Raw genomic sequence first — 19,622 nt, forward strand, 5'->3', positions numbered from 1 at the left:
GTCTACTCTTTCATATACAAGCAACTATTGCAGTCCAGACACGGCCCAAACCTTGATTGCGGCGTCACCTCCTGCGCTCGCAACCTTGCTGCCACCCTCAACCCAGGCGACGCCATTGACACCGTCCTTGTGCGCGTTGAGGGCCTTGACACGGCTTCCGGGCTTGGCCAAGCTCCACACGTACACATTCGTGTCCAGCGCTCCAGAGACGGCGTGAGTAGCAGCATCATTCCAGCTAATACATGTAACTCTCGCCGTGTGAGCCGACCATCTGTCCGTCGCCACCTCCCAGTCGCTCGTCTTGTAGGCCACGATCTTGCCGATCTGGTTGCCAACGGCAAGGTACTGACCGTCCTTGGAGTACGAGAGGCAGGAGATCTGAGAAGTCGACTTGTCAAGTGACTTGATCTCCGAGAGCTTTCCAGAGCCGTCGGCGGTGTAAATCTTGACTGAGTTCCCTGATCCTACTGCTACGGTTGAGCCGTAGGCGCCCACGGCAAGAGGTGCGTATCCAAGACGGTTCTCGGAAAGCAGCTCGTTCTTCTCATAAACATCCACTCCCTCAATTGTGGCCACATAGAGCTTTCCGTTCGTCGCTGCCACGCCCTTGGGCTGAGCGGAGAGCTTGACAGACTCGCCAGCGAAGGTGTTGGCAGACTCGTCGACGATCCGCAGCGTGTCGTCCCAACCAACGCTGTAAGTCTGTCCAGCCTCCGCGCTGAACTGGGTAACTTGATTTGAGTGCGCCTGTCCGTCGACAACAGAGCCAACGCCAGATGCGACATCCCACTGGCAGACACGGCCGTCGAAGCTACCAGTCCACAGAGTCTGGCCCTTGCCATCGGACGAAGCGCCCAGAGCGGTGATGCTCTTGTTGTGTCCCTGGACGACCTTGCTAGGCTTGTCGCTACCCTCGTTGAGGTAGATCAAGTCGCCGTCGAGGTTGATGCTGATGATCAAACCATCGGTTCTGCCATGGGGGTATACCACACCGACCTGCTGGTCGCCGACACTAACACCATCGCCAAACTTCCACGACTGGATGACCTTGCCGGCCTCCACATCCCAGAGCTTGACGGTCTGGTCGGCGCTGGCAGTGACGAGCTTGGTTCCTTCCTTGTTCCATGAAACGGCAAAGATGCTACCGGTGTGCTCTCCCTCGCCGATTTGTCTTGTGGGCTCGCCTGTCTTGCCGTCGTAGAGCTGGATGCGCTTGTCGGCGCCAACCGTCACGAGTTGGTTTCCGTCGGGGGAGAAGGCGGTGCCGAAGACGAAGCCGCGGTGGATCGTGGCGTGCTTCGAGTTGAACTTGAAAGGGGCGCCGTGCAGGAAGCAAATGGAGCTGTCGTCGGACACCGTCGCAGCCCGCAGCGGACGCTGTTGTCTCACGGCGACGGAATTGACAACCTTGGAGTGGCCGCTGATCTCGCCCACCGAGTTTCCGCTGTCGGCCGTGATGCAGTGCCCGAAACGCTCCTTACCGTCACCGACGGCAATGATGCGCTGGGAGTCGCCGTCCCATGCAATGTCGTTGATACGACCGGAGATGATGTGGTATTCGCCTGGCAGTCTGTCAGCGTGTGCAGCTGAGTGTGTTGTCCGAATCCATGGCACCCTTGGTGTTCTCGGCCTCTACCGCGTCCCAGACTCTTACGGCTCCCGAAACATCACCACTGGCGACGTAGAAGCCGCTGGGCGAGAAGCGGGCAACGCTCGTTTGGGCAGTGTGTCCCGTGTATTGCTTGCAGACAGACGGGTTGTCGATGGATCGAAGGAAAATGGACTTGCCAGCCTGTTCGTACGGTCTTGTTAGCTGAGACAATGTTCAGGGCTCGAGTGAACAAACTGACCGCGTAGGCAATGCGTTCTCCTTTGTTGTCAGCCGAGAGCTGGGTTGGCTGGCCGCGCTGAGTAGCTGGCGAAGCAGCGAGGATCTTTTCGATGGTGACGGACATGATGGGCTCCTAAAACGCCAGAATGATTTGTACTTGCAGCTCCCGAAGCTCGACGAGAGAACAATGGAATAAAAAAGAGGTGAAGCAAGTGAGGCAGACGGGAGGTGGATTGGGTCGAGTGTCAGCTCCAAGGCAACGCAATAGCGGTCGAGATGTGGAAACCTAGACCTGGGACCTGGACCCGGAGTGGTGATCCTGGCATGGAGGGGCAGTGCTGTCTGGTGCTGGTGCGGGGCAGGATGACGTTCCCCTGCAAGGTGGGCAGGCAGCTTATAGTAAATCATTACAGTAGGCATCGCCAATGTTGGATCTCATTCTAGCACAAGATTGTTTTCTGGGTAGTTTTGGACCTGACAACGAATATCGTCTAAGTAGTTATGTGCGGTTAATACAGATCAATGTTACTCGTACTACCTAGTATGAGCCACTGCTTATCTGGCTTTAATGAGGTGTGTAGGATACTATGATACTGTTTTAATACGCGGCAGACGCATTCCGAATCTATTCTTCAACTGAAATAAGCCAAAATAAGCATTTCATCATGTACCTAGGCGTAAGACAGTCTTGAACCCAGGCTCGGTCTAGCTACCTAACCCCCAGTGCAGTTGCGCTGCTGGGAGAAACTCTTCGGGTCTGGAGCTTTCAACCCCTTCCTGAAGAAATTCGAGCCATATTTACTGGATGGATAAGTTAAGGCTTGCGTATGCGATTGCATACGTAATTTCAACTGCCTAAACTCATACCGATCACTTCCAGGAGGAAATCATGGTTTTTGGTTGTTGCCTTGCGAAGAAGTCCTAGTTCACGCATATGTAGCCATTCGATGTTGGTTGGTGTTTATTGAGTCAAGATTTGTGCTGCCTGGCGCCATGTTAGCTAGCATGTCTTCCATCCAGAATGAAGACGAAAATCATTTACTGTCTAGAAAGGTATTTGCCAAACAAATCATCTAGGATAACCAAGCACATGTTCGCTGCAAAAATCAAAAAAGAATTCAAACGCCATCCATGGGACTCGAACCCATAACCTCTAGGTTTCCACAGACAGAAGTGTCATGATAAAAGCCCAGCGCGCTAACCATTGCGCCAGGAAGGCCTGATGATGACGAAAAGGCAACAAAATTTGGTACTTAGACCTAGTGAGTGCTGTGCAGGCGAATTTTAGAGCTTTCCAGGCGGCTTTCACTGTAACGCGGTGCTTGCCAGGTACCCAAACCCCACTAACGCTACCGCATGCACACTAACAAACCTGGAAGGCTCTGTTCCAGTGTCCTATCCTGTCGAAGGCTGCTGCTGCTGATCAAGTTGACGATGGAAGGCAATAACGACTAGATGTTTTTGAGACCATAAGCGTAGTTTTCCAGCCACGAGAGATTACTGTACAAAATAGATAGGCGAGACAGACGATGAACGCCGCTTGAATGGTGTTGGCTCATTGACTCATCCATCAATAAACTTCACCTCATCTCCTGAGGTTGGCAACCTACACCAGGTTCAAGTAGTCTACCAATGTTATTGCCATGAGGATTGGTTGGGCATTAAGTGAAGCTCTCTTAACAGCATCAACCGGCAATTCATGTCCGGGCAAGATGCATATTTAACGTCGCGCGTTCTGCAACCTTTGCATCAAGCTCAATCCCTTCAGACGCAAAACAGCTTGCAGACACAACAGAAACCAAAGAAATAGTAAATATCTGTCTAACTCCTCAAAGCAGATCAGTGTAGAAGTAAGTTAGTCATATAGGTCTTGGTATGAAGTTGTACTCTATTGATAGTTGCTCAACAGTGTCAAGAGCTCACCTCAATCATGTTGGCTTTGGTAATATGTATAACCCCCCGAGACAATAATTGTTCCATCGATTACGCAACGCCTTGGACGTCTTCTCATTCCACGGAGGCTGCTTATCGAGCCCCCGAGCCCGAAAATCCCATCCACGACCTTCCCAATACAAAGTTGCCTTGATAAAGCCATCTCCAACGAATGTCATCGAGCATCCGTAATGTGAACCGTAGGCCTGTCCACGCAGCCGACTTTCACCGCACCATTCGAACTCAATGGGACTCAGTGAGGATCGCCGTGGGCGCTCAGGGGCGTACATGACGCCGTTGACGAACCCCAACCCGAAGGTAATCCACATGGCGTTGCTGTCTACGGCGCAAACCATGCCCTTCACCCCTGTGCCGAACAACACGTCACCATCCTCGGGGATCTCGAGATTGTAAATCTCGTAGCGGCCGTTGATTGGTCCCAGTGGCGGAAGGCGCCTTTGTCCTTGAGAAGAACGGAGAGATTTGTTGTACATATTGAAAGCGTCATGACCTTGAGGTGAGCCTGGATCCGGCGGCGGGGGTTCGTTGTACGTCTGGCTCGATGTTGGGACAGGTGAGAAAGGCAGCGTCGTCTGACCAGAGAGAGGTATATAATTGCGGTTAGGGACAAGGGCTCGATCGCAGAATGTCTGGTTGTCGCCACGGCCATCCCTATGATCTGCGTTTCCACGATTGGTGGTGTGGGAGGGCGGCGTTTGCTCATGGTGAATCGTAGCCTTGATGCCGTGTTCTCGGGGAATACGGATTCCGTCAAGGTGGCCTTCGACCGACTTTTGATTGCCGTCGGTTCTATTTGTCTCAGCAGCCCTGATCTTCTTCGTAGTTGTTTCCTCAGTCGAAATGCCATCATCCCTCGACTTCCTCTTTTTCCGATTCGCAGTCTCGTCAGCAGTCACGCTGTTTTGCTGGGCCTCCCACTCGGCCTTCATCTCCTTTTCCAAATTCTCGATGTGCGTTGGAACAGTCAAGCCTGCCGGATTCCCAAGGATGGCGCTTATGAGCCTACGACTGGCTGTCTCCTTGATTTTGGGCAATGTTAGACCATAATGCAGAAGCTGAGCCCCATACCAGTGAGCGGGTTGATCCTTGATGCCGGTAGAACTTGAACTTGCGAGAAGCAACTTGAAGAATGCGCCTTCAGCTCGACGGTCGTCTGTCGTGGGTGGATGGTCCCAATTGGCGTGATGACCGAGAAGGTGTCACCTGAGTAGTAGAAGGGTTCTCGGACGATTGGTGACCCGGAAGCGGAAGACATGATTACAGAACTGTGTCTCTTGACGATATGTGCAGCTTTCTTTGGTGGCGGAAGGAGACAACCGAAGCAGGCTTCTTGAAAAGTTGGGAACGGCAAGAAATAAATGCACGCTGTGGAAATCAACTCCGGCATGGCACCGTTATGATGAAGAACCTTGCTTAAAGACAGGTGTACCTTGCTGCCAGTGCCATAGGACCAAAAGGTGTCCGTTGCCGCTGTTGATGCGAGAACTAATACACCAATAGAATGTCACAGCGTTATAACCAGTTGTTCAGAATTGACTTCATTCTCGTGTCAGGGAATTTGACTAGAAAATACAGTTCGACGCAAGTCGAGGCCCTCTATCGCGAAAGCCGTTGAATAATTCCCAAAACAAATAACAGGTCACGCCAGACCAAACGCCATTTTCTATCACTGCCTCCATCCGGCAAAGCTTTACCCACAAAGACCCCTGTGTCATCATGTAGCTGACCCGACCGTCTATTTCTTCTTGCCCTTGGATTTGCTCTTCGCATTGGGAGTGGGTTTTGTGGAGGCGACACTCGATGCCCTCGAAGGTGCTGCGGACGTGTTCTTGCTACCGACCTCAGACTTGACGTTGTCCAGAGCCTTGTTCTGCGTGCATTATTAGTTGTGTTCATTCCGAGGGTTTCAGCGCATATCGTACCTTGACGCCGTTCTTAGTCTTCTTCTTGGCGGGAGCCATGCCGAGAATGCTATCCTCGTCATTCTCCTCATCGTCAGCCTCTCTCTTCGTCTTGCCATTGACACCATTCTTCGTGGGATGAACGTCCTCGAACTCCTTCACAATAGTCGTCAACAAGGTAGTGCAGCGACGGCTGAGCTCGACAGGTGTCCTGCTGAGGAAGAACCAGTCGAATCGGAAGAGAGGACTCTCCGCAATCTCGTCACGCATCTTCTCGTAAAGGCCGGGAGAATCGATGCCCAGCTTGTCGAGAAGAACCAGAAGAAATCTGTCTTCCTCCTCCGTGTAGACCTTCTTGTTCGTAGTGGAGACGGAGTAGTTGATCTTCAGCTGCTGCAAGGGGACGCGGTACTGGGACATCTTCTTGCGTAGCAGCTTCCGCTGATGCTCAATCTTGCGCATACGCTCCTCGCCGTCCTCAATAACCTTAATGTACTTGTTGTAGTCGGCGATTTCCGTGTAGCGCTGCCAGAACACCTTGGCATATTGCTTGACCTCGGCCGCGGTCTTGTTGTCAATGTCTTCAGCAATGCTCTCGTAGTCGTTGCGGCCATAGCGTCCCGACGCATTGATGAATTGCTGGAAGTCACGACGGTTCCACTCGCCGAAGCCTTGCTGTGACAGGCGCTGCTTCTCCTCTAGCTCTTCCTCGTTCAGTGGTGTCGCGTCGTCAATCTCTTGTTGATCCAAAGCCCGCTCTTGCTCACGCTCTTCAAGCTTATCCTCATCACCGTCAGGGAGGGGAACCTTGTAGCCAATCTCCTTGCGGTAGTAGGCAGTCTCGCGGTCTTGGAGTTCCCTAAGGCGGTCCGGATAGAATTGGTAGTCGTGGACGGGGACTTGCTTGGGGGCTCGCGGTGCCTTTGGCTTGTTGTCCTTCTCCTTAGGGGGATACATTGTCTGCCGGAAATACTTGTCCATGGAGTAGGATTGCTCCTTTCTCTCACGCTTCGCCGGGTTGATCCAGTTCATGCCGATATCCTTCTTGTTCGTCTTGAAGTCCTCGCCATTCCATGTATAAGCAGACTCGGATGTGAAGTTCTGCAAATCATCAATTCCGAGCTTTTCGTACTTGGCATTCAACTCCTTGGTTCTTGACTCGCCAGAGGCAAGGATCTTGTCGATATCGTCCTCGTCCATATCAGCACCATTGGCAGCCAACGAGCCAGTAGCGCCCTTGCTCTGGAACACCTTCTCAGCACCGTGCTGAATCATGGAGAGGAGTTCGTCCTTGTTGGCTGCGGCCTTGGCTGCCTGTTGGGCTCGGCCTTGTTGAATAACCAGCTGGTCCAGGCGAAGCTTCTGAGCTGCTCTCTCTAAGACCTTCTCCTCAATCGCATTGTCCGTTACGAAACGGTAAACAACAACTTGCTTGGTCTGGCCAATACGATGAGCGCGATCCATGGCCTGCAAATCAGCCTGGGGATTCCAGTCACTGTCGTAAAGCACGACAATGTCGGCTGTGGTTAGGTTGATGCCCAAACCACCAGCTCTTGTAGTGAGCAGGAAGATGAACTTCTCGGAGCCCGGCTTGTTATACTCGTCAATCGCGGCAATGCGGTCCTCGTGTGCTGTGGAACCATCAATGCGGCAGTACTTGTATTGCCTGAAGACACAGTAATCCTCAAGGATATCCAGGAGACGACTCATCTGGGAGAAGATGAGAACTCTGCTTCCTTGCTTCTGCATTCTGGCCAGTAGTTTGTCAAGAACAACCATCTTGCCAGCGTTGTAGACGAGGTGCTCATCTGTGGTGTACGGCGGGCCGGGCTCGGCACCCTCAAACAGGTAAGGGTGATTGCAACACTTGCGCAGTTGCATCACAATGTTGAGAAGGCGTGTCTTGGACTCGCGCTTTCCGTTTGCGCCGTTGACAGCGTCGATGTCCTTTTCGAGAATCTTCTGATACCACTTGATTTGCATGTCTGACATGCCGAGGTAAACGTTGACCTCCTTCTTGGGCAACAAGCTCTTCTCCACGTCGCTCTTCACTCTTCGAAGCAAGAAAGGTCTCAGCACACGGTGCAACTGCTGCACAACTGTGTCTTGATCACGATCCTGGCCGGAGAACCACTGGTCAAAGGCTTCCGAGTCGCCGAAAACATCGGGAAGCAAGAAGTTGAGCAACGCCCAGAGTTCGTGAAGGTTGTTCTGGAGAGGTGTACCGGTAATGAGAAGTCGGTTTCGGGAGTTGAACAGACGGATCACCTGGGCCAGTGATGACTCCTCGTTCTTGATGCGGTGCGCCTCGTCGATGATGATATACTCCCACGCAAACTTCTTCAGGTGTCCCTTTTCGCGCAGGACCATCTCGTAGCTCGTGATGCAGACATCGAAGTCCTCCGAGACCAGGCGATCGTTGATGAGGCTTTGGCGCTCCTCCTTTGCACCCTGGAGCACAAGAACCTTGACCTCGGGTGTCCATCTCTCGAACTCTCGCTTCCAGTTGTCCAGCGTTGATTTGGGAACAATGACGATATGCGGGCCGGTAATGTCCATGATGTGTCGTAGGTAGCCCAGGAACGAGATTGTTTGCAGGGTTTTGCCGAGACCCATCTCGTCAGCCAGAATTCCAGAAATGCCGTTCTCGTGGAGAGAAATCAACCAGTTGAGACCGGCGATCTGGTAATCTCTCATAGTTCCCTGGATAAAAGGGGGCGATTCTCGGAAAACCGTCTCGGCGGAGCCTCCGTGCTTCTCATCGCGAAGAAGCTCAGCATCTTCCTCGGCTTCGGTCCGACGACGCCGCTCATTGCTCGCACCACCTTGACGCGCACCGCCCTTCTTGCTTTTCGAGGCCTCGGCATTCTGTCGATCAATCTCGGTCATGATTTCTCGGATCTTAGGATTGGGGTTCGTCTCGATGAAGTGGCGGAAGAGGTCTGTCAGGCCCAAAAGGTATCTGAATCGGCGAATGCTATCCTCCTCCTATTGGAAATCATCAATTAGCATCACGGGGGACTTGGTATTTGACAGAATTGCGCCAGACTTACCTTGGATTCGCCTAACCTATCATGCTTCTTGCCAAAGATGCTCCGGCGGAGCTGGTTCGCTTCAGAACGTTTCTTACGGCCGTCTCCGGTGGGTTCACCAGCAACGCTGCTAGCGGTGGTGTTCGGATTGGTGTCTGAATCAGTGTAGTCTGGAGTCTCATCGACTTCCTAGATGCATGTCAGCTGCAAGGCTCCGTTTGTAGGCAGCAGACGAGTTTGTTGGGTAGACCAAGGCAAAGGGCAAACGGGATAGAATCAAACGTACCATATCTTCCGCATGATGGGTCTCTGGGGCGTCAGACATTGACGCGTCGGTATCGACCGCGGCAGCTCTTGAGCGTGAAGGCGCCATCTTGATGGCCGTAAATCACTTTACGCGACTTACACGCGTTTCGTGGAAATTCGTCGCGCAGACCAGTACCAACGGGTATGCTTGAAATTCGGAGCTTGTGTCGAGTTGAAGTGCCAGAAGGAGCGCTCGGCCAAATGTTCGAATGCTTGTGTTGCGGCGCAAAGATTGAAGGCCTGGAGATGTTTTTTAGAAGTCGTAGGGAAAGGTGGGATCCGTCCGCCGGTAGAGACAAATCTAATCAGGATTAGCGCGTTTTCACCCGTGTCAAGCTCCAGTACGGTAAAGTGATTCCATGCGGCGCCGGCCAGTTGGACGGGCAGGAAGAGATTTTCTCCGACAGCCCTTTCAATAGTGGAGCTGGAGGCCCGAGACGGCGGAAGTGGAGGCGAAATGAAAGCCAGCAGGGGGCCCGCAGTGATTGGACCAGCCGGTCAGAACTAGCGCACTGACCGAGGGGATAACGTCAAAGCCACCCGGGCACTGGGCACTCAGCGCAATCGGGCCAGGTACCTTACCGCCTAGAAGCGCTGCAGGTGGCAGGTGCTGTTGGCTGTCCGGTTAGTGCCGCTTCCAGTGTCATGTGCTCTGCGGCGACGTCGACCTTTGGGAAGGTCGGTCGGTTGGTAGAGCTGACTTCCTCCGTCGACAAACACCTGCATCTTTCATCGCCGCCTTTTTGATACTGAATCGTCCTTACAAAGCTGTCGTTATCGACACCTTTTCGTCTTTCCCCTGCATCAGACCCAGCAAATCGCAGCCCTTTCGACGTCGACGTCGCTGCACCCACACCTTATCGTCGCAACCGACGCTTTTGGGGACCCCGTTTGGACCCCACCCGCGACATCAAGATTTGTTTACCCGACAACATCAACTACATACACCGCTAGGTGCGGGACTTCCACTTCCTTTTCCTCGATTTTCTGCTGACATTTTGGAAGTCAATCTGCACTCGGCAAAATACACCATGGACTCGATGCGAAGCCTCAACACCTCCCTGCCCGGCTCCTCGGCAGCGAAGCAGCAGGCTGCCCAAAATGACTCCCCCGAGCAGCTCCTCGATGCCTTCAAGGCCGCCGCCCTGTCCGTGACGAAGCTCTACAAGACATCCGCGGCCGCTCAGTCAAAGTCTCGCCAGGAAGGATATCAGGACTGCCTCGACGACCTTTTGGCGTTCCTCGACAAAGAGAAAATCGGGCTGGGCGACGGCGACGGCTGGAGGATTCGGAGCTGGGCAACCAAGCAACTGGAGGGCAGGGACTCTCAGAACACCGAAAGCGACGACGAGGCGGAGAAGCCGGAACCTGCTTCTTCACCTGAGCTGAATCGATCGAACAGCGAGACCCAGATGCGAGAGGAGAACCAGATGACAACGGATGCGGCTCCCATGGCCCCTCAATCTAGCGAGGCCGATGACGAACCCGAGGTCATGCCCATTACGGTCCCTACTCAGGACACTTTCACGTTCCAATCCTCGCACCCGTGGCCGCCTCAACCTCCTCAACAAGACGCCTACCTCAACCTTGCCAACCTCGACCTGTCGGACTCTCGTACACATGACAACTCAACGACAAACATAAACACGGCATCCCGATCATCAAGGCCACGCCACCCGGCAAACATGCCCCGCTCGGCGACAAGGCAAGGGAACAATTTGGGCCGCGGCGCCGGATCTAAGCGTAAAATCAACTTCGCCGAGATTTTCGACCTGAGCAGCCTGGACAAGAACATGTTTGGCGGCGGACCGAAACGCTCTCGCCACACATGATCTAGACGAGCGCCCGTCGGGGCTCCTTTTCTCTTCTACGGCGGCAAATATAGACATTCCGAATGGCTAGATTTTGCATGCAACGATTCGGGCAACTTGTGGCGGGGCATTGAGCGAGCATCGACGCACAACATGGAGGGAAAGGGATACAAGCATAGAGTGCATCACGAAGCGGCGTTGATTGGTTTTATGAAGGTGCATGGGCGGTGTTAGGTTCAGGACAGTTTTCGCGATGATGCCATAAGGGACGGCTAGCTAGTCCATGTCCATAGCTACGTATATCAAATATATCCACTGTCAACAATGGCGGCTACATCATCACGAATGTAGCTGTCATGATGACTTGACAGACGCAATCACATAATACACAATGCCATGTCCCATGAATCTTGTGCGTCAAAACTCCGAATGCGATCCAGGAAGTGCCATGTTTCAGTATGTTAGATAAGCAAGCTACATAGGTTTCTACAGTGCATAGCAAACAGTCAAAACATGTTTCAATTCACGGCGAACGACTCGCCCGCTGCAAACTTCAGCCTCGTCCCAAGTCGCCAGCGCCAGGGGTCTCATCCAAACACCTGGGAAATCCCTCAACCAAAAACTCAGTTTGCGCAACTAAGCTCAGAGTTGCCGGCTCGTCGAAGAGTCATGGGGTGCGCCGGCCGCCCCACCCATTAGAATCCGCTGGACGCTTCACGTCACCATTTAATTTCAGCCCGAACTTCTAGAATCACCAAAGTTTTTGGCCACGTTCCAGAGGTAAACGGTCTTGTCAGACTACATAGCAACATCTTCGACCCTTTTCAGAATGAAAACGGACCAGGGAATGTTGGGATTCTCTTTTCATCCGGGTGCTCATTCGCCACCCTTCAAACGGCTGCCGTTGTCTAAGACGGTCTTGGACAACTGGCCCGACCCCGGTCAACTTGGGACTTCCCGGCCGGCCAACGGTGCCCTGCTGCCACCCCACCATCATCGTCCACCCCACCACGCTGGCCTTATCTGAATCTTCACCGGCGAAGATCCGCAACATCCGGTTCTCTAAGAATCAGTACATCCGGAAGGGTGGCCGAGTTGGTTATGGCGCCAGGTTAAGGTCAGCTTAACATCTGTTTCCTGGTGGGGCAACCCGCGCGAGTTCGAGTCTCGTCCCTTTCATTTTTGCATTTTTGTGAACTTAGAGGTGAAGTAATGCCGTATTTTTGGCAGTTATTTATGCTCGAGGCAGTCGGGCAGGATTTCATGCACTAGACGTCATGTGAGAGCTTACTCAACGCGAAGAAGATATCGATCGTGCGTCACGAAAATGACCCTACTCAAGTGCGCCAAGTGAGATCACATATGTCACGCAAGCAAAAGTGAGCAAATAGTTCACATAACCAGGGCACAGCACTTCCAGATCATGACCGTATTGCGTTGAAACTAGCGTCAGAACTCATCATTACCCCGTTTTTGGTTTCTTCAAAATCTTCGAGGTCTCCCGCTCAGGGGAGAAGAGATATCATCCCACCAGTCTTTCTGTTTCGCGGACTGCCCTAGGTTTTACACAAACCAATCTAACCATCCCCCAGAAGATTTCCCAAACGCCGTACTATGCAAGCCGCGAAGAAGACGAGAAAAAAGGCCCCTTTTTGTGTTTTCTTGGAAAAAACCGAAGTCTTAGTTCTCCTGTCGGTTCTTCCGTTCCCGCTCGACCTCGTACATGAAGTCGAAGTAGCCCTTGTCGAACTGGTGAACACGAACGTAACCGTCCTCTCCTCCACTTGCGTAGCCCTTGCCGGTGGGGTCTGCGGCGACAGTGTTCTTTTACGGGTTAGTGAATGAGATACGATACCGGGCGTGGCTCGCCGACTTACCAGAGGACCGAAGTGACCACGGACTCTGCCGACCTCGTCTTCGAAGATCTTGTGGTAGAATCTGGCCTCGAACTTTCCCTGTCTCGCCGAGGTACGGGTGACATCCATAGCAGCCTGACCACCACCGAGGATGACGAAATCCTTCTTGGGCGTAATGGTTGCGCTGTTGAGAGGGGTATCAGAGACGTAGGTCTTGAGGACCTCAAGGTCCTTAGCCGTGATGAGCTGTCGTGGGTCAGCGTTTGGTTCTCCCCGTTGCATTAACAGATATCTCACCTTGGCAGTCTTGTCCTTGCAGGCAGTAATGAAGTAGGTGCGGTCCTCCGACCACTGGAGATCCGTGATGGGAGTGTTAAGCTCATGCACGGGCTCGTTGTAGATGAGGTCACCAGTCTATGATCCAGTCAGCGAGACGTTCCCCTCCGGCAGGCGTATCGATATATCCCACCTTGGCGTCGTACTGAGAGACGGAACCGTCCTCGTGGCCGGCAATAATGTACTTGGTGAGGTAGCTGAAGCCGGCAACGGTGGCCTTGCTCTCGTCGCAAACGATGGTCAGGACGCGCTCGTCGCTCTGCTCGGCCTCGGGGTCGGGGTTGATGTCGACGACGATGATGTTGCTGAGGTAACCCATACGCTTCTCGGTGACACCGAGCAGCTTGGTACCGTCCTCGCTGAACTCGACGCGCTTGACAGCGGTGGGGAACTCCCAGGTCTTGAGGTTCTTGCCGGTCTTGATATCCCAAAGGCGCATCGTGTTGTCGGCGGAACCGGAGGCGATCATGGTGCTAGTGGGGTCGACGTCGACAGTCCAGATGGCACCGACGTGGCCGTGGTAGGTACCGAGACGCTCGCCATTGTGCGCGTACCAAACGCAGATCTGCTGGTCCTTGGAGGTAGAGAAGATAAGGTCACCGTCGTTGTTGTAACTATATTTGGGGAGACGCGACGAGTTAGCAAGCTGTAATGCAGCCCCTCTTTGCCGAGAGACAAAGAGCTGAGGAAAAAGCCCTCCCCCCCCCTCCTCAAATCGAAAAGCGTCGCGCAACGTACCGGATCTGGGTGAGCGCACGCTCGTGGCCTGCCAAAAGAATGGGCCTCATATTGACAGATTTCGGGAGTATGCGATTCTCGGTCTCGGGGGCAGCTGTACGGGGGGCGTTTTTGCGGCAGGGGACGTCGGTCTTTAAAGGCTTGCGATGTCGTCGGGGATCGTGGAATTTTTGCCCTTCAACTCGACATTGTGGGTTTCGGTGCACAGGTGTGGGGCGCACTTTTTCCCCCGCGACAATTCTGCCGCCAGAGGGTGAGCAGTATTCACCGCCTTCGCCTCGAGCACGGGCCAGCTTCGCTGAGCTCCAAAGTTCCAGGGAGCTGTGGTCCTGTTGTGGCAGTTTTGGTGGTTGAGTCACTCGAATGAGGCGTTGTTTTGCTGAGTCTAGCGCGTCCAGTCCGCCACGCTACAGGGAACGTCAGGCAAAGCTGTTCTCCATGGAGTCATCGAAGGAAGCTCCTCGAGCTCTCTGATGGTGATTGACACCTTATTCATCGCCCATCGCAGCGCCGACAACGACCTCACTCTGGCAGTCCGATTCATTGGTGACTCACCCTCATCTCCGGGACGTTCCGCCTCGTCCTAGAGTCCATCGGATCATTGCTTCGAGCTTCAATTTCCGCCATCGCCGTTGAGTTGGGCAATGAAGATTTTTGCGACTGGATCAGGCCACCACTAACTGGCAAAATTCTGCCGTTGCTGTACATTACCATTTACTTGCCCCCTTTTTTGTTATTTGGTTAGACTCCAAGAGTCTTTGGCTTTCCAAAAGTCGACAACTACCTCGTTCAGCATCCACAAACGAGACTTGTACAAGATTTGACTTGTTACAACAACCAACGGCCAGCCTGTGTCATTGTGTTGTCTAATACCTGGAGCCGGCGGCCACGCACTTATCAGCTCCCAGCGGGCCTCGGATAGGAGTCCGAGGTTTCGACCTGCCCAAAAGTGCTGATCCCGATACCCGTTGGCTTTGCTAGAACAAAGTCTGCATAGAGCCAGGATCAGGGAGTCGACTATCAGTCACACACGACTCATCGTACACACGATCCAAGAGTCAGAGAACTCGCTTAGGTCCACTGGAGGAGGATTGGCTCGCGTGAAGCCTGCAGCTGCGCGCCATAGGGCGAAGGGGGCCTAGGGGGACTAAGTAGGAGTTGAGGATCGAGGCTTCGGATACAGATCCGAGATGCCTTCACTCTGCCGTCTGAACGGCAAACGCTGGCCGCATTGGACTTATCGTCGCCTGCACGCAGAACCGTCCAATCTCAGCTTCTCCAGCTTCTCCAGACTACAAACTGTAGCTGAAGCAGCATCTACACTGGCTCCAACTGGAGCCGTGGTGCTTGTACCAAACTCACTTGCACAGGCTCCCGCAACCCCCCGGCCGAAGCTGTCCCTCGGGGTTGATACCGGCCTCCAGGTGTATCCATCAGACCGTCGGTCCTGCAGGGCGCTAATTCCCGAGCTTGGCCGTCATCCCTCACCCCTCCCTCTCGGTGCTCCCGCCGCTCACACTCAAACTGTCTTGGCCGCGGCGAACATCTCAACTTCTACACTTTCCTCCCAACAAACCTCCGACTCTACGTTCAGACAATTGAGAGATCGAACCGCTTCTCTGGTTTCTTGGCACGTTCCCAGCCCATTTACCGCAAGGACCTTGGGTTCCTCGAACAGACGTCACTGTTATCGGTCTTTCGCAACTACATCGCCCGCCATGGTCGCAACTAAGATTGACGGCACCGCTGTCGCCAAGAAGATCCGGGAGACGTTGGCCAGCGACGTTCTGGAGAAGCAGAAGCTGAATCCCAGATTCCAACCGTGTCTCAAGATTATTCAGGGTAAATTTGGCTCTTTGGTCTCTTGGGAAGCTGAGAAATAAAGGCTAACGAAGCTCGTCCGTAGTCGGCGATAGATCGGACTCTGGTATGCTGCGACGCCATCTCTACCCCACCATGAAATTTGTCGCGATGCTCACAACCCCGCAGCCACCTATGTGCGCATGAAGGATAAGGCCGCCAAGGAGGTAAACACTTCTCAATTGAGCTCGGCAATGTGACGTTTGAAGCTGACTTTCGCCTCCAGGCGAACATTGGCTGTGAATTGATTCACTTCCCCGAATCCATCTCTGAGCCCGAGCTCCTTGACCGCATTTACCGCCTCAACGATGACCCCGCCGTCCACGGCATTCTGGTGCAATTGCCTTTGCCCAAGCACCTCGACGAGTACACTATTACCTCTGCTGTCTCGGACGAGAAAGACGTCGATGGCTTCGGCACCAGGAATATCGGCGAGCTGGCGAAGAGGGGTGGTCGCCCTCCCTTCGTGCCGTGCACTCCCAAGGGTGTCATGGTCCTTCTCCAGGAGGCTGGTGTTGACTTGAAGGGCAAGAATGCTGTCGTTCTTGGTCGCAGCGATATCGTCGGCAGCCCTGTGAGCTACCTCCTCCGTAACGCTGACGCGACTGTCACCGTGTGCCACTCCAAGAGCAAGGACTTGCAGGACCACCTGAAGGCTGCCGACGTCGTCGTCGCTGCTATTGGCCAGCCTGGCTTTGTCAAGGGCGAGTGGCTCAAGCCCGGCGTTGTTGTCATTGACGTTGGCACCAACTACATCCCCGATGCTTCCAAGAAGTCGGGTCAGCGTCTTGTAGGAGACGTCGACTTCGAGTCTGCTTCGCAGGTCGCTTCTCACATCACCCCCGTCCCTGGTGGTGTCGGTCCCATGACCGTCGCCATGCTCATGCACAACGTCATCGATTCGGCGGTCCAGGCTTTCGAGAGAGAAAAGCAGAGGAAGATTGTGCCTCTTCCTCTCCACCTGAAGGAGCCCGTCCCTTCCGACATCGAAGTCTCCAGATCCCAGAACCCCAAGCAGATCACTCGTTTGGCGAAGGAGGTTGGCATCGCATCACACGAGCTCGAGCCCTACGGAGCCTACAAGGCCAAGGTTGACCTCAGCCTTCTGAAGCGCCTTGACCATCGTCGCAACGGCAAGTACGTTGTTGTTACGGGTATCACCCCTACTCCCCTTGGAGAGGGCAAGTCGACCACCACCATGGGTATCGCCCAGGCATTGGGCGCTCACCTGGGCCGCATTACCTTCGCCAACGTCCGTCAGCCCAGTCAAGGTCCTACCTTTGGTATCAAGGGTGGTGCTGCTGGCGGCGGCTACAGCCAGGTCATTCCTATGGATGAGTTCAACCTCCACTTGACTGGTGATATTCACGCCATCACCGCTGCCAACAACCTTCTCGCCGCTGCGATCGAGACTCGCATGTTCCACGAGAACACTCAGAAGGACGGACCCCTCTTCAGACGTCTTGTGCCTGCTAAGAACGGTAAGAAGGAGTTCGCTCCCGTCATGTTCCGCCGCCTGAAGAAGCTCGGCATCGACAAGACCAACCCCGACGACCTGACGGAGGAGGAGATCCGCCGCTTCGCCCGCCTGGATATCGACCCTGAGACCATCACCTGGAGACGCGTGCTGGATGTCAACGACAGACATCTGCGAGGCATCAACGTCGGCGTCGCCCCCACTGAGAAGGGCCACACCCGCGCGACCGGTTTCGACATCTCGGTTGCAAGCGAGTGCATGGCTATCCTTGCCCTCAGCACTAGCTTGGCTGACATGCGTGAGCGCCTCGGCCGCATGGTCGTCGCCAGCTCCAAGAGCGGCGAGCCCGTCACTTGCGACGATCTTGGTGCCGGCGGTGCTCTCACTGCTCTCATGAGAGATGCCATCAAGCCCAACCTCATGCAGACTCTGGAGGGAACTCCCGTGTTTGTGCACGCCGGTCCCTTCGCCAACATCAGTGTCGGCAACAGCTCCATCTTGGCTGACAAGATGGCCCTGAAGATCGTCGGTACTGAGCCCGATGAGGAACACTCTGAGAAGGCTGGTTTCGTCGTGACTGAGGCTGGCTTCGACTTCACCATGGGTGGAGAGCGTTTCTTCAACATCAAGTGCCGCGCTTCTGGTCTTGTGCCGGACGTCGTCGTCGTCGTGGCTACCGTCCGTGCCCTCAAGGTCCACGGAGGCGGTCCCCCCATCGCCCCCGGTGCTCCTCTCAACGCCGTCTACAAGGAAGAGAACGTCGACATTCTGCGCGCCGGCTGCGTCAACCTTCGCAAGCACATCGAGAACGCCAAGTCCTACGGTATCCCCGTCGTCGTGGCCATCAACAAGTTCGTCACGGACACCGACGCCGAAATCGCAGTCATCCGCGAGGAGGCCATCGCCGCCGGTGCCGAGGATGCCATCCTCTCCAACCACTGGGCCGAGGGTGGCAAGGGCGCCGTCGAGCTCGGCAAGGGCGTCATCGCCGCCAGCGAGAAGCCCAAGGACTTCAAGCTCCTCTACGACCTCGAGGGCTCCGTCCAGGAGCGCATCGAGGCCATCGGCCAGAAGATGTACGGCGCCGCCGCTGTCGAGTTCAGCGAGCTGGCCCAGAAGAAGGTCGACACGTACACCAAGCAGGGCTTCGGCAACCTGCCCATCTGCGTCGCCAAGACTCAGTACTCTCTTTCCCACGACCCCGACCTGAAGGGTGCGCCCACCGGCTTCACCGTCCCCGTGCGGGACGTCAGAATGGCCGCCGGTGCGGGTTACCTGTCAGTCACCCCCCTTCCCCCTGAAGCCAGAAACGAATACTAACATGGATCCAGGTACGCGCTCGCCGCCGACATCCAGACCATCCCGGGGCTGCCCACGGCCCCAGGCTATTTGAACGTCGACGTCGACACCGAGACGGGCGAGATTGACGGCTTGTTCTAACCGGATTACGAGATACGGGAAAATCCTGCCGCCCATTCGGTGCGGGCATCCGGCTTCTGAGGCGCCTCGGGACGGTTTATTAGAGGTTACATGATTTACGTGGGTAAGGGTAGCGGCATTCCGGTGGCATTTCTTCAACAAATGGCGCTGGGGAAAATAAGGGAAAGAAGACTAGCATCTGTTCAACAATGATACCTGCTCTCGGCTTGTAGAGTACTTAACCTGGAATAGAAGGGACTATTCAAGACATTCGCGATCGTTTACATCCTGTGTCTCATTGGGTTCGCGGATTCTTAATTGGATGCGTTAGGTCCAGATGTGATATTGCCATCTCAAGCGGTCACGGTCGGACAACGACTTCTTCAACGGCCCTCCACTAACGCAAGTTTCTGGTCGCGCCCAGAGCTAGTTAAGTCCTTCATCAAGCTCATGTCCCCTTTCAAGCCGGAATCACAATCCCTTCCATCTGGACCATTCCACGTCGAACTCCTCCCTCGACGTAGCCGATCAGAGAGCCCGACTCGGGCGCCGAGCCCATGCACTCAAGACACGGCACGCCACGGGACAACAGCCTCCGTGCCGAGTTCCCCCATCAACCGCACAACCACACAACAACGCCAACCACCAAAACTCGACATTACATCAACGGCTGCACTTCGATAATCCGGGTCGTGTTTATATTGATGCTTGGCCCGGTGATCACCACCCCGTGATAACCCAAGCCCTCGGTTACGACGCATCCAGACTTCTTGGGCCAAAGCGGTGTCGTGCTGTTCCTACTCACACCCCAGCCCGCCCCCCAGCTTTTCGGAACCTTCAACCGACGGTATTTCACAACAGAGAATCCGCCTTTCCTAATCCCGTCGCGGGATGGAAGGGTGGCTTAGTAGACTCGCTTCGGATGCTGCCGGGCGACGGGCTGTCAGTGGGTGGTGTGTGTGTGTGTGTGTGTGTGTGTGTGTGTGTGTGTGTGTGTGTGTGTGTGTGTGTGTGTGGTGTGTATTGCGATGACTTTTCTTGGCTTGTTTGGACGATGGAGGTAGAAGCATGTCGTTCAAAGTGTGTTCTGTTTCCGCCTCTC

The 19,622-nt window shown here is 54.4% G+C and overlaps 5 protein-coding genes across 5 annotated transcripts; 2 read left to right on the forward strand and 3 right to left on the reverse strand.

The window, feature by feature from the left end:
* Positions 1–24: 24 nt before the first annotated feature.
* On the reverse strand, positions 25–5,039 carry CkaCkLH20_00412 (putative WD domain-containing protein; the record flags this gene model as incomplete). Its single annotated transcript, XM_038883132.1, has 5 exons — positions 25–1,562; positions 1,615–1,792; positions 1,851–1,964; positions 4,108–4,839; positions 4,893–5,039. The coding sequence occupies 5 exons, from the start codon at positions 5,037–5,039 to the stop codon at positions 25–27; spliced, it is 2,709 nt and encodes a 902-aa protein (XP_038751837.1).
* A 480-nt stretch (positions 5,040–5,519) lies between these two features.
* On the reverse strand, positions 5,520–9,090 carry CkaCkLH20_00413 (chromatin remodelling complex atpase chain isw1; the record flags this gene model as incomplete). Its single annotated transcript, XM_038883133.1, has 4 exons — positions 5,520–5,654; positions 5,707–8,673; positions 8,739–8,906; positions 9,004–9,090. 4 exons carry the CDS (start codon positions 9,088–9,090, stop codon positions 5,520–5,522), a joined length of 3,357 nt encoding a protein of 1,118 aa, XP_038751838.1.
* Positions 9,091–10,054: 964 nt separating this feature from the next.
* Positions 10,055–10,855, forward strand: CkaCkLH20_00414 (uncharacterized protein; the record flags this gene model as incomplete). The annotated part of the gene is made up of 1 exon (XM_038883134.1): positions 10,055–10,855. The coding sequence occupies one exon, from the start codon at positions 10,055–10,057 to the stop codon at positions 10,853–10,855; it is 801 nt and encodes a 266-aa protein (XP_038751839.1).
* A 1,659-nt stretch (positions 10,856–12,514) lies between these two features.
* CkaCkLH20_00415 (eukaryotic translation initiation factor 3 subunit 2) lies at positions 12,515–13,814 on the reverse strand (the record flags this gene model as incomplete). Its single annotated transcript, XM_038883135.1, has 5 exons — positions 12,515–12,658; positions 12,712–12,936; positions 12,988–13,104; positions 13,160–13,640; positions 13,765–13,814. 5 exons carry the CDS (start codon positions 13,812–13,814, stop codon positions 12,515–12,517), a joined length of 1,017 nt encoding a protein of 338 aa, XP_038751840.1.
* Positions 13,815–15,482: 1,668 nt separating this feature from the next.
* CkaCkLH20_00416 (c-1-tetrahydrofolate synthase) lies at positions 15,483–18,541 on the forward strand (the record flags this gene model as incomplete). Its single annotated transcript, XM_038883136.1, has 5 exons — positions 15,483–15,606; positions 15,671–15,691; positions 15,754–15,791; positions 15,851–18,378; positions 18,433–18,541. 5 exons carry the CDS (start codon positions 15,483–15,485, stop codon positions 18,539–18,541), a joined length of 2,820 nt encoding a protein of 939 aa, XP_038751841.1.
* Between the last annotated feature and the right edge of the window lie 1,081 nt (positions 18,542–19,622).

This window comes from Colletotrichum karsti (assembly GCF_011947395.1).
Source record: "Colletotrichum karsti strain CkLH20 chromosome Unknown Scaffold1, whole genome shotgun sequence".
Classification (NCBI taxonomy): Eukaryota; Fungi; Ascomycota; class Sordariomycetes; order Glomerellales; family Glomerellaceae; genus Colletotrichum; species Colletotrichum karsti.